Genomic DNA, 13,874 nt, shown 5'->3' on the forward strand with positions numbered 1-13,874 from the left:
CAGTCAGTGGTACTTAACATTAGCAAGAGTTCACAGTCAACATCAAAATTTAGGAACTGATCTGGAAGACAAATGAATCTTTGTAGGTTCCACCCACTACAAAATCTATATCAAAAAAACAAAAAATAGGAATTTATGGCAGGGATATCTTCTTTTTAAAATTCTTGAATTTTGTTATTCTATGACAATATGACATAGTTGAAATAGAGAAGAGATAGCTACTCAAGACCACCAATTAAATATTATGCCTCAGCAAACTTCACTCATCCTCTATACATGGAGTTTAAAAGTAAATAAAAGGAAAACAGATATATGTAAAAACTTTAAACAGAAATCTAAACTTCAAATGTTTTTAGCTAATGGCACCTTTATTTTCCACACAACAGTCTTATTTCATCCTGCAGTCCATCATATATTACTGTGTGAAGCTGACTCTGATTGGATATGATTGATTTTAATATGGAAACATGCAGGATTATATTTAACTATAAGTGGTTTTGCTCCATAGTCACGTTATTCAACTACAGCTTTACTGAGCTTTGCTGTAGTTTGTTGTCTGGTTGGCAGACTGAAGCATCTGTGAGCAGTAGGAACTAAACACCCTTCCTTCCCTGTTTCTTTCCCTCCATTATAGGTGGCCAATTTGAAACAAATCTAGGTTTACAACAAATTGAAATCAAGATTTAAAAACAAATTGGAGGAAAATATAAGAGGGAACAACCACATAACTGGAACTTTGACTATTCAGTTAAATTGGTTTATGAACCACTGTTGTTGCTCTCTTTAAAGTGAGAATTAGGCTTCTGTGCCACTGCACATCAGGGAACACAAGCATCTGTGCTTCAGAGAGGGTTGCGTAGCTGTTGACAGTCTGTAACCATCTGCTATCTATGCTTACCCATCTGCGACCCATGCTTACCCTTTGCAGCGTAGATATGCGTCAACACCTATGCGTGGTTGCAAACAAATCTAAATCAAACTTAACAAAAAAGGAGCAACAACACTGACTCAATAAACCAATGTAAGTGAATAGTCAAGGTGTTTTACTTATCTGGGTATTTCTCAATGGACAGGTGAGCACCCATCTCAGAGGGAATATCCCTTCTTTGTCTGCCTAGTGAGAGAACCAATATTTGGGCCACTTGTATAAAATAATAAAATCTAATATAATAATAAAAATAATAATATAAGATTGAGTATATAATTGATAACACATAAGCTTCCTATTCACTTTACCTTAACATTTTAAGCATTCTACGCATTTCGATATGCTCATTGCTAAAGTATAATGGCACAGTAAATATTTTCTTCAATTTGTGGAAATTGCTTACTTAATATGTGATTTTAGTATCTTCTGTAGCCAATTTTTTTTTGTGTGGAAAACTCTGCACAGCACACTCATTCTGCAGAGAATATGGCCAATGATATAACAGCCATAAATACTGCATCACCTAATAGAATCTAATAGAGAATACACAAATGTATGACAGTAAGAAAATAACAGGTGGCTCTGGTAATATGAGAGAAGAATGAATTTTCAGTGTAACATGTTGTCATATGATACATGTAGTAATTGGTTACTAAACAGACAAAAAACCCCGTCCCAAAATACAAAAACACCCCACAACACAATAGTCTTACATGCAGAGTTCTTCTAACAATAGATATTTTGAGTATAAAGAAAATTTCTCAGGCCATACGTTTAAGCCTTAGAAAGAAAATGCATTTTATAAGGGAAAATAAGTGAATTGTATAGACCTTTTTTGGATGGAAAAAGCTCCTTTGCAATTCTAATATGGTATAGCTACTTCAAGTAGAATTTATGGGGCAAAAATAGAAAAATAAATCTTACCTAAATAGTCAAATATAGAAAGTAAAAAACTGAAATCATTGAAGAAATATAATTGCTTCACAGTTGAGAATGTCATTGCAATCTATTACAGCCAGACATAAGATTTTTAATATGGAGCTCCATGTGGAAAAAATAATGGTATTTCAATCCATTTCTACTTGTTAAACTGAATTCAGTAACGATATATTAAAATTTATTTGTTTATTGATATTTTAGTTTTACTATACCCAACCAGTTAATGGGGCAAATTACTAAACAACTTAAAATTATATGATTCAGAATTAGATGACTGTTGTATTACAATTGATTCATAAATTCCATTGTCAGTTTAAATGAAAATGTGGTATCAACAAAGATATTAGCCTTTATCATTTTTCCTTCTTTTGATCCATAAACTTTATGAAAGTAGTTCTTTCTGTTTGTATTCTTTGGTATGCTTAATATTCAACATTAAAGCAGCAAATTGCTTTCCAGATTGGGTCCTTTGACATTTCAATACAGGAAATAACAAAATTCAATCCAATCTTAACACATACAAAATCTCAATTGGTTCAAAAGGGCTTGAGAAGAATATTAAAATGTCACCTTTTGTATAGTGTCTACATCATTTCACAAGTTTTTCCAGGTTCTACGCCATTTAAAGTTGAATTTAAATTTTAAAGCATCATATGTTTATAATTAAATTTCCAACAGATTTCATATTTGAATCTATACAATTTAATAGAAAAACATGTTTCAAAGACCAGGGTAGCAGGTTTGCTGTGTTTACTGATGTTAAATTTTCCTTTTGTTATAACCCCTGTAGGAAAGTTGAGGTGCCCCTTAAGAGCCACTTATTTCATATTTATTTATATGTTCCATGAAAAGCCTATTTATGGATAAGAGGACTGGCATATGCTAACAGCCTCTGCATTAACTTGATGGCTGTACAGGTAGTCCTCAATTATAACAGTTTGTTTAGTGACCATTTGAAGTTACAACAGCAGTGACCTATGACCATTGCAGCATCCCCATGGTTATATGATCAAAATTCAGACACTTGGAAAGTGAGTCATATTTATAATGATTGCAGTGTCCCGGAGTCCTGTGATGACCTTTTGTGACCTTCTGACAAGCAAAGTCAATGGAAAAGCCAGATTCACTTAATAACCATGTACTAACTTAACAACTTCAGTGATTCACTGAAAGGTCATAAAATGGGGCAAAACTCACTTAACAATGTCTCACTTACAGTGGAAATTTTGGGCTGAATTGTGATCATAAGTGAAGGACTACCTGTTTCCATTTTTACCTGTGTAGATTAGCTAACACACTCAGATGATAAAGTGGTCTTGTCTTATTATACCAATAGGATTGAAGCAAGTTCTCCAGATTCTCATTCACTTTGTATTGCAACCTGACCTGAGCATCTTTCTGCAACCTGAAAAGACTAAGGCTATTATGTTTGCTAAGTGAGGAAGACAGAATAGGTGGCAAGTTGTTTAAATAGTTCACGAACTGGCTTAGGGAAGCACATTCTACATATGTATCTGAAAATACTCAGAGAAGTATCACTGCCTTCTAACCTTCATCACACAACTGGCTGAAAAACAATACTTCCACAGTACTTACAACATTTAAAGCAAAAAGTGCAGTTTGGCTACTCTTTAGCTGCCACCAGCCTACCAGAACTACAACCTGCTAGGAAAGGTTTGAACTAAATTTTTGAAAACCATTTTACCATTTTTTTGCAGATGCAGTCTTCTTTTGCCCTTAAATCTTTAGGATAGTTTTTAATTGATCTAGAAGAAGACCATGAACAGAAAGCTTCATTGATATCGTTGTACCCAGAATTTTTAGCTGCAATGTCGTTTCACTATGCCATGACAATGTTTTAGCAATAGATTAAAACCACAGTAAAAAGCACTGAATCTAATGCCTAGCAATCACCAGGAAAAGTTGCCTTTGTCAACTGATAACATCTGCTAGTAGTGGAATAGCTCTAGTAATCTGGTGGTTTTCTCCAAGTTAATTGGATATGAGTTCCTACTTTTGAAATTGGGCTCTGGGGATTAGATACTCATAATATGAATTTGTGGATTAAAAAATCAGTTTAAGTCAAATCAATCAGTTAATGAAATATATTTTTTGTACCTTTGGATAAATTTACAAGGTAAACTTGCTACTGAAGTAGAACAAGGTACATTGGGCTTCTTTCCATGGGAGACAGATGAATATTTAAGCTACTCGTGTATAGACCTGTCTCTGGCAATGAAGAATTGTTTGCAGGCCACCTGATAAGATACAGATTGCCATCTTCTGTGTCACTGGGAATCTGCCCATTTTCTTTTTCAGTGTCCATTGCTATGTGAATCAAGGCACAGTAATCTAGTACATCATTACGGTGATTCTCAATTTCCCTCCATATTCCCTTTTGTTCATGCAATAATAGCAAATTTAAAAAGAAATATGTATGAGGGCAAGTGGAATGAGGATTAGATAATTATCTGCTGGAAGTGTATTTACAAGGTGCATTAAAGTGACAAAAGTTGTTCATTCATCTGGACAATCACAGGATGTATGTAACCAACATTTCTAGTAATTATTTCTCAAAGATTTGGAGACTGAAATGCAGCAAGACAATTTAACATTCATGAAAACAGCAGCACGACAAAGATATTTTTTAAACAGTTGAGATCAATAACAACAAAAGCTCATTCTTTAAAGAAAAAGAACAGCTTTTACTAAGTTCAAAATGGCACGAAAGCCTTTAGGCAAAAATAAATAACCACTTTTTCCTCTTTTACTATTCCCCTACATCAGAGAAAGAGGGAAAGAGAAAGAGCGAAAGAGAAAACAGCATCTGGTACCAATTTCTGGACCAGACACACCTCTGCTGAAAGCCCTGTTCTTGTGAAATGAGACAGAAAGGAAAATAAATGCCTTAGCTTTGTTGACTTGTGACCAAAAGTAATCTCAATGTTACTTACTGGAGGACCTGAAAAACAAAACATAATACATTGGTTATTAATTACATGGGGCAAACAAGCTAAAATTATTATAATACAAAGCATTAATTTTGAAGAACAGTTTTAGTATAACAACTATTAAATGGTAATGTGATGTCATGCTATTATATTATGGAATTTTAACAAATCTGGAATTAGAAAAGAAGCATCGCCTTCTGAAAAGAAAAAAAAAAACCAAACCAAATTGCAATGCAAGTTTATTTAGCTGGAATAATATCAAAGTCAAAATAACATTTGCCCATTGTCAAGATTTAAGGCTTACATTTAAATAGGAGTAGTTAGGGTAGTTATACCACCCTTGATAATTGAATATTATTTTTTTTAAAAAAACTTTTTATTAAAAAGAATAACCATACTAAACGATAATAGAAACTAAAATCAGAAAAAAGAAATAATAAGTGCAGAAAGAAAATAAAAACGAAGAGATAGAAAAAAGAATATGCAAAGAATATGTAAATTATTTATGTACCTTATGACTATGTTAAAAAAGTGACTCCCAATCTTCCTTGAAGCAAGTACGGGGAAGGTAATATCTCCCTCCCCCCTTAAGATTACATACGAGATTCACTTCCTCCCTTAACCCCCACCCCCTTATCTATTTCACAAATGCAAAAATATGTATATTTGTCACATTTTAAAAATGCCCATTTCTATCACAGAGTAACCTCATTTATAGCTGAACCAAAGGCAATATACCTTAAACATTAATTGTTAGGGAACAATTGTGGAAGAGGACTATCATTATTCTGATCATGATTGTTAATTTTTTTGGATGTGCTTAGTTGGCTGCTGCATAACATAGAATACTGGACAAGTGGGCTCTTTTCTTGATTGAACAGAGAATGTCTGTCTGTCTGTCTATCTATCTATCTATCTATCTATCTATCTATCTATCTATCTATCTATCTATCATCTAATTTATATAGCCAACCATATATATGACTCTGGGTGGCTTATAAACAGTTAAAATAATGTTAAACAGCCAAACAATACTACAATTTAAAACAAAAGAAGACAAGACAGTACAAAAGCATTAATTGTTAGGGAACAATTGTGGAAAAGGACTATCATTATTCTGATCATGATTGTTAATTTTTTTGGATGTGCTTAGTTGGCTGCTGCATAACATAGAATACTGGACCAAATGGGCTCTTTTCTTGGTTGAACAGAGAATGTCTGTCTGTCTGTCTGTCTGTCTGTCTGCCTGTCTGTCTGTCTGTCTGTCTGTCTGTCTGTCTATCTATCTATCTATCTATCTATCTATCTATCTATCTATCTATCTATCTATCTATCATCTAATTTATATAGTCAACCATATACTGTATATGACTCTGAGTGGCTTATAAACAGTTAAAACAATGTTAAACAGCCAAACAATACTACAATTTAAAACAAAAGAAGACAAGACAGTACAAGAGCACACAAAATGTCATCATAAACATTAACAAGATTCATACCAAGGTAATCACATCTAGAAATAGCATTCAATATAGCCACTGGATTTGCTCTACTGCATTTCTGGGTCCCCCCACCTTATCAGCAAAACAATGATCTCACAGTCTTTTGAAAACCCAGCAGGGTCAATGCCATTCTACTCTCTGGGGAGATGATGTTCTTATGTCCTTACTTCAGGGGTGACCTGGACTGGATAAGGCTGTTTACAGAACGGAACTCTGAACCACATTAGGTGGCCTTCCTACAGCCCTAACTGGAAATACATGGGATCTACTGGTATCCTTTGGAACTACCTTGAAACAATGCATTCTCTCTTTAAGTAATGAAACTCCCATTTTGATTTTCATAGAAGCAATGTATAGTTTAATGTGGTCTCTAAAGCTGAACTGGAATCCATTGCTGTTCAAATACTGTAAGTAATGAGAAAAGACAGTACAATTGATGGCCAGTGAGGCTGCCAAGGAGAAAGGCCCTTAAATAGGATGCTTTATGTTTACAGATTACAGGAACTCCATCCTTCCCTCTTCCCTGTTTCTTTCCTCTCATTCCTATTGTGCAATGTCTAGCAGGACCTTTGAACATGGAGAGAGAACAGAACCATCATAAAAGAGCTACCTTAGCCCAGGGGAATGGGAAAGTATGAGAAGGAGACTCAGAATCATTCTCCTTAATCACACTAAAGTGATCTGGAGAACTGCTTTAAGCAGGCCTTCAAGAGTCTGTTACTTTAGCAAAAAAAGATTTTCCCAGGAATCCAAATGCCAGCCTCCTAGATCTTGGCATTTTTCCCCTTCCAGAGGGAAGAGCAAGAGCATGGGAGAAAAAGAGAGTGTGCTCGTAGGAGAGAGGCAGTCCTTCACCTGATTTTTTTAAACAAGAGGCAAGTGTAGCTGGTGATTTGAAGCAGTGAATTGCACAGATTAATTAGGCTCAGTAATTTGAAATACTTTTTTAACTACTGAACTTTATGGGATGATACAGGGAGAAAAGAGAGGACTGTTCTTCTTTCTTTCTTCTTTCTACACAGTGTGCATAATGTTATTCATCTCCCAGTGTTTCAAGTAAAATTTCTTAAATACTGTGATCTTTCCTTCAAAGGAAGTTATTCCACCCTTTAATAAAACTGATTGCCTTTTTATGTACCTCTTTCAGCAGTAAGGCAAACCTGGGGTCATTGTGACCAGGACTACACATGTGTAGCTGCACCATAAAGATATTAAAATATTGTTTTATTTTATTTATTTCTTAAGGATTTCCAGTACTGAACTTGCCTTTATTTTAGTACAATGAACGTTAAGATATTCCCTCAAGAACACTTAAAGAATTAAAATTAAAGAATTGACGATTCACAGTGCATCATTTGACACTTGGTTTAATTGAATTTACTTTCATGCATTAGATTTATATCCTACCTATCCTCTAAGATTTTTAGATGGTATACAAAAGACTCTCTACTTCCATTTTTTCACAAACAACAACCTGTGATAAAGGCTGGGCTGAGAGATTGACTGGCCCAAAGTTACTCAGAGCTTCTGTGGCTAAGGGAAGATTTGACTTTGGACTTCTCCAGTCTTAATCTAACACTACACCATGGTTGACTCTCCCTGAATGTCATTTACCAAGTTAATACTACTATGGAAAGATATTTTTTTTAAAAAAAAATATTTACTGTTGTTCTTTGCCCTAAATAATTAGATATCATCATCATTGACAATTTACTTCTCCTTCCCAAGAATACTGAAATAATTCACAAAACAACACTCCCAATCTGGATTGTTGGGCAAAATCGTTATTCATGCCCCCATTAAACAAACCTGACCATTTATTCTGATTCTCTGCTTTCTATTCTTTGTTCAGTTACTGATACATAAATGGACCCATCAGATCTACATTACTGCTTTCAACACTCCTGAATATGAACTGCTGCCGGGGCTTTTTCTGTGGAGTTTAAAGGCAATGATATTAATTTTCATTATAGTGTTACAGTCTTAAGTGTCTCATCAGAAATAGAATACCACAGAGTGCAATTGCTTTCACTATTTGCTAAGTTTATATATGCAGTGGCACCTACAGGAACTTGCTGCTCTCATCAGAGTGATAAAAGGAGCACTATGCCATCAGATCGAATGTTTGGTGCCTTTTAGACAATCTTATACAATATCATGACATACATAGAAAAGGGGAGGGACTTGTGCTGTGACACTCTTTTTGCCCTCTCCATGGAGAACTGCAGCCAGAATCTATTCTGGACGATCTTGCTATATGCGAAAGATCAAACATTTGGATTATGCAGAAACAAATGTATTGAGACTTCAAACTGAACAAAAATCCACAGTATGATATGTCTGCAAGAAAAGCAGATGTTGGGCTCCATCAACAGAATAGTTTCCAAATAACAGGAAATAATTGTTTAGTTTTTCCTGTACTGCATAGAGCTCTTCTTGAGTATTGTGTTCTGTTGTAGTCACCACATTTTAAAGGAGGATTTGGACTAAGTGAGACAGGTTCAGCGAAAAACACTGAGGCTAAACTAGTGAACAAAAATGAAATTATACGAAAAGACAAGAAAAGGATTGAGAAGAAGAAGACTACGATAGCACTTGTCAAATATCTGAAAGGTTATAAAATAGTAGGTGGTGAAGATCTGTTTTCCATCATTCTAGAATACAAGGCAAGAAATTATGAATTCAGATTATAGGAAGAAAGATTCAAACTAGACATCAGAGGAAAACGTTTTAACCATAAGAGCCATTTGGTTGTGGAATCAATTGCATAGAACAGTGCACGTTTTTCTTTTCTAAATATGTGCAGGGTCTTAGCCAGTCATCTGCCGGATATGTTGTCATTTGGATTCTAATACTGAGCAAAAGAGGTTGTACTCAGTGGCCTTAATGATCTTTATGACCCTATGACGTCTGCACTATTAGGATTGCACCTTAGACCTCCCCCTGATGCATAACCATGCTCATTCCTATGACTCTGTACTGGGAGTTGTAACAGATCTAACAGAAACCTTTTTTTAAAAAAAAACTATACCTAAATCTTAGTGTTCCAACATTTTCCCTTTCATAATGTTTCCAGAGAGCCTAGTCATATTAATTTCTTACAGAAAAATACTCTTTAAACATTGGTGTTCCCAAAACATCATAGTTTGTAAACTTTGTTACAATGGATTTTTAATCCCTCAAAATCTTCTAGACCCTTGGGAAGACTATGCAAACAATAGAGGTGAGCATTTGGTCTGAACAGATCAACAAATCCGTGTTTTACTCCTATTTAAAAAGGCATTTTACGGTCTTTTAAAAGCTTCTTCATGCTTCGTTTCCTATATGATTAATACCAGAAGGATTAAATATGGGCAAATGTGGGAAAAATTAAGGAAAAACTGAACTCCCTGGAAAACAATATAAAATGAAAAGCATGTTATTTTGTTTCTGCAACTATCTTGAAACACTAAATCTGTTTTAAAGCTGTTTTAATTTTTGAAAAAGAACTGAAACAATATATTACCAAAATGAAGAATATGAATAGTGATTGTAGTACAGTAATAGATTATGAAATCCCATGATGTTATTATGGCCTCTAGTATGATCATGTTCTGATGATGCAAAGCCACAACTCAGTGGTGTGTAAATCCTTGTGTGAGAAACTAGCCCCTGTCTTGCTTCAGGATTTAATTACACATTCAAATACAGTAACTATGGAGATCAGCAATTTATTCAAGGCTGAAGAGATACCAACAGACAAGAAATGGAAAACAGAGTCTCTGAAAAATGGACACTTGCCTGAATGGTTTTACTTTTAACAGGAGCATACAGAAGAATTGTCAAAATCCAGTCCAAAGTTCAGAGACTCAAGTCAGATTTCTCAGCCAGTCCAAAAGTCAGGATTCCAGGAATCATGAGCAGAATTACTGGAATGGCACACTGTAGCAGAAGATCAGCTAGTTGGTTCCAATGAGAGATCATGGACAGGGCTACCTCTTAAATCAGGCTGTCGGGAGCTGTCTCTAAGCAAGATATCTACTCCTTTGCTTGGCAAGGAGTCTCATAGAACATCTCTGCTCTGCTCTCTTTTCTACTTGAGTGATACAAGGGCTAGGTGGACTTATGTCATCCGCATCTGACTCTTCCTCCTGTTCAGATGGTTCCTCCTTTAGTTCATCCTTATGTGATTCTTGGCTTTGACTCTCCTGAAGCTGACATTCCATAGGAACAGCTGGAGCAGCTTTTTCAGAATCAGATTCAGGGCCTATATCCTGGTCTGGGCCATGAGAGCATCAAATGGGCTATGATGGGCCAATTTTTTAAATTAATGATTACTTGTATACAATTTAGTGGTGGCATACATTTGGTGGAGGTGATAAGAGTGTGAGAAAATGGGTGAGTGAGGGAAGAATATCATAGTACTTTTACAAATTTCATATGAAAGTGGAAGATCAGTTAGACTATAGCGCTATTAACATAAAGAGAAAATTAAAATTTGGAAGGTCTAGATTTTCTTGTGGAAGCTTTGTTGGATAATACTGTCCTCACTTCAAAGAAGCATCTATATTTGATCATGTTATCAGGGTTGCTCTATTTGGAAAATGAAGACCATCTGTATGAGATGTAGGGAACTTATAACACCAAGGATGTTGTTGATCTTCAGTTGATCTATTAGTATTGCCAGAATATTCAGGGTTGATGGTAGTTTTTTGTAACAGTATCTAGTGGCCTACCTTTTCCCATAAAATGTCAAAATCATAGCATTCTCTCTTGATTGTTTATAACAACCAAAAAGTCTTAAATTCTGCAGAACAATTGGGTGCTTCTGACATTTGCTTCTTTTTGAGAAGAGTTTTTTTTAAATAAGTATTTGTTTTTATAACGAATTTTAGTGAAAAGGGGATAATTTTCACAAATTTAGAATGATAAAATATTTTGGTCAGGAAAAGGCATAATTGAGACAGCAAAGGGGCAAAACTATATGTAGTTTATGTCAGAAAACAAATTCAGTTTTCTGTAGACTTCCACTGTATAACTTTAGCTGTAGCTTTACACTCTGAACTGCGCTTCAGGTGTTAACAATATTTGGTTTTTTTTATTCATGCATTTGGTTTGAATTAACCTCAATCCCAAAATGAGAAAATGCTGTATACACACTTCCTTATGGAGGATTTTTTTTATTTACTGGTTTTGCTGCCACTACTGGAGTAGAAAGAGATAATTTAGGCCCCTTTTCCTGTCAGGGCAGGAATACAAATTAAAGCTCTTCCAGAAGATAGTTATCCAGGTTCTATTTGAACACTTCCACCACTTTTGGGGCTGTACTGTTGCTTTTACTTTTAGTAAGTTTGTTCTCCTTAACATTCAGTTGGAATCTGGCTTCCTGTAACTTAAATTGATTATTCTGTGTCCTTCACTTGGAAAGAATTGGGAACAGATATTAATGTCACAGCTTTGGAAAGATGTAATTTACAATTCTTTTAATACTGCCAAGTGCCAACATTAAATTAATTTTTCAGGAATTAAGAATGAGAAACTTTAGGAGGCATTTCATATTTTTAAAATGAAGATGAAAGTAATTGCAGAACAATATTCTTTCTAGTAATTCCAAAACCATTAGTAGATTACTAAAAGAAGCTATTCTGTAGCACCACCTAATGGGATTATGCTTCTTCTTTTCAAAACATATTTAAGTATTATTAATATGTAAAAATGGGCAGAGGTGATGGTGGTGATTCTAGATTAATTAATGCAGGCTTTTAAGGTACATTGGAAATTATTATATCAGAAACATTCATATTATATTTTTAGGCATGCATGACCCTATCTTGGTATACATACAAAATATACAAAGTTTAGAAATCTAGTAGAATGGTATAGCAGAGAAGTGGGAAGTAGGCAGCAAATAAATTTGGAATGAGGCTCCTCATTCCACACACCCATTTCACGGTCTGCTTCTGTTGCTCCCCTCTGGGAGGAGGTTTCGAAGTATTTCTAGCAGGACTAACCAATTCTGTAATCGCTTTGTTCCCTATGCCATCCATCTGGTAAACTCACAAGATTCATTTTTCTCGCCATGCACATGTATACATAATATGAATGAAACTGTGTTGTTTCTCTGTGTCATATAATATATGGGTATATGCATAATTCTGTATTTATGTATGTATGTATGTATGTATGTATGTATGTATGTATGTATGTATGTCATATTTACATAGTGCATATTCGAGGTGGTGACCCTTTAAGAGCTGTATGCAGTAAAATTTCATTTTAATGTATGCCGATTACTGTACATTCAAAGTGAAAATAAAGTTATTATTCTATTCTATTCTGTTCTATTCTTATTTTATATATATATGAACTAAGGAAAATACAGAGAGTTCTAAAAGCATGAATTTGGATAAGTCAATCTCAGATTCAGAGATAGCCCTTTGAAAATTAGATGGGTGGAAGGTTCATTCTATCCAGAGTTATGGAAAAGATTCTGTTGAATACATTTACTGTATTAGGAAGCTTCCAGCAGTATTTGTTCAGATAAATAATACATTTTACTTAATTATGTCAAGAGAACTTTCTTTAAATACCAAGACATTGTTAGCCTATTCTAAGTTATCAGGAAGAGAAGGCATCAAGGAATTGTCTTTAACTCTCTCTATAGAGGACAGGAAAGCCTGGAGGAATGTTGTCCATAGGGTCGTGATGGGTCGGACACGACTTCGCAACTAACAACAACAACAACAAGAAATAGATTTATGACACTGGACAGTCAACTTTCTACCATTGTTCCTTATTTCAATTTGGTTTCCAGAAAATATCTTTTCCTCTGCAGAATTTAGTTTTGCAAACAGTATTATTAACTTGGAACTCACCATCTTGTCTTTTTGCAGTCAGCCAGCACCATCCTGTCATATGCCCAAAGCATTTCATTTTATTTTGGATTTTTCTTTTGTTTACGTAAATTGCCATGTGTTATTTCTTTGAGCTAGACAGCTCTGCAATTAATCTTTATCAACAATGAATAGTTGCAAATTAATATTTAAATACTGGAAAGTGCCAAAAGGAACTCAAGGTCTTTATGACAGAAGGTGCTCGATTCTATCAAATTTTTCCTTGCAGAATGAAAAAGTTATCTACCTGGCATAAGTATGCAGGAGCCAATACCATCAAAGACATCACTGAGTTAATAAAGCCTGAACAGTTTATGCAATTTTATGATCAAGTCTTTCTAATAAGACCCAAGAGTACAGAGACAACATGAGAGATAGGTCATACCTCAGGAGATAGTGAAAACCTACCTCCATGATCACCCCAAGATATTCTTGAGGAAACCTAGCAAGATATATCAGAAAAGTCTGCCCCAAAGTAAAGGTTCAAGGAAACCAGTTTGAAGCCAAAAGTAGTGAGTCAGAGAAAGTGTCTGAGATAATTCAGACTCTAAAGCTGCTTAAACAGAGCAAGCCTCAAACTGTGCCACAGGAATTATCAAGAGAGCACTTTTGAGGAGATGCAGATCCAAGCTAGGCACAATCCTGAGTTAGGACATTTTACCACAGAGCTTGTGCTCAGCAA

At 34.9% G+C, this 13,874-nt stretch overlaps 1 protein-coding gene across 1 annotated transcript in view; it reads right to left on the bottom strand.

The window, feature by feature from the left end:
* COL23A1 (collagen type XXIII alpha 1 chain) overlaps window positions 1-13,874 on the bottom strand; it is a gene marked incomplete at its 5' end in the record, with an annotated part of 327,729 nt that overhangs the window by 102,125 nt on the left and 211,730 nt on the right. Inside the window, one exon of the mRNA XM_081319969.1 lies at window positions 4,723-4,829. Within this exon, the coding sequence (XP_081176095.1) occupies window positions 4,723-4,829 (107 nt within the window). The remainder of the gene's footprint in view (window positions 1-4,722; window positions 4,830-13,874) is intronic.

This window comes from Vipera berus (assembly GCF_964194415.1).
Source record: "Vipera berus genome assembly, chromosome: 2".
Lineage (NCBI taxonomy): Eukaryota > Metazoa > Chordata > Lepidosauria > Squamata > Viperidae > Vipera > Vipera berus.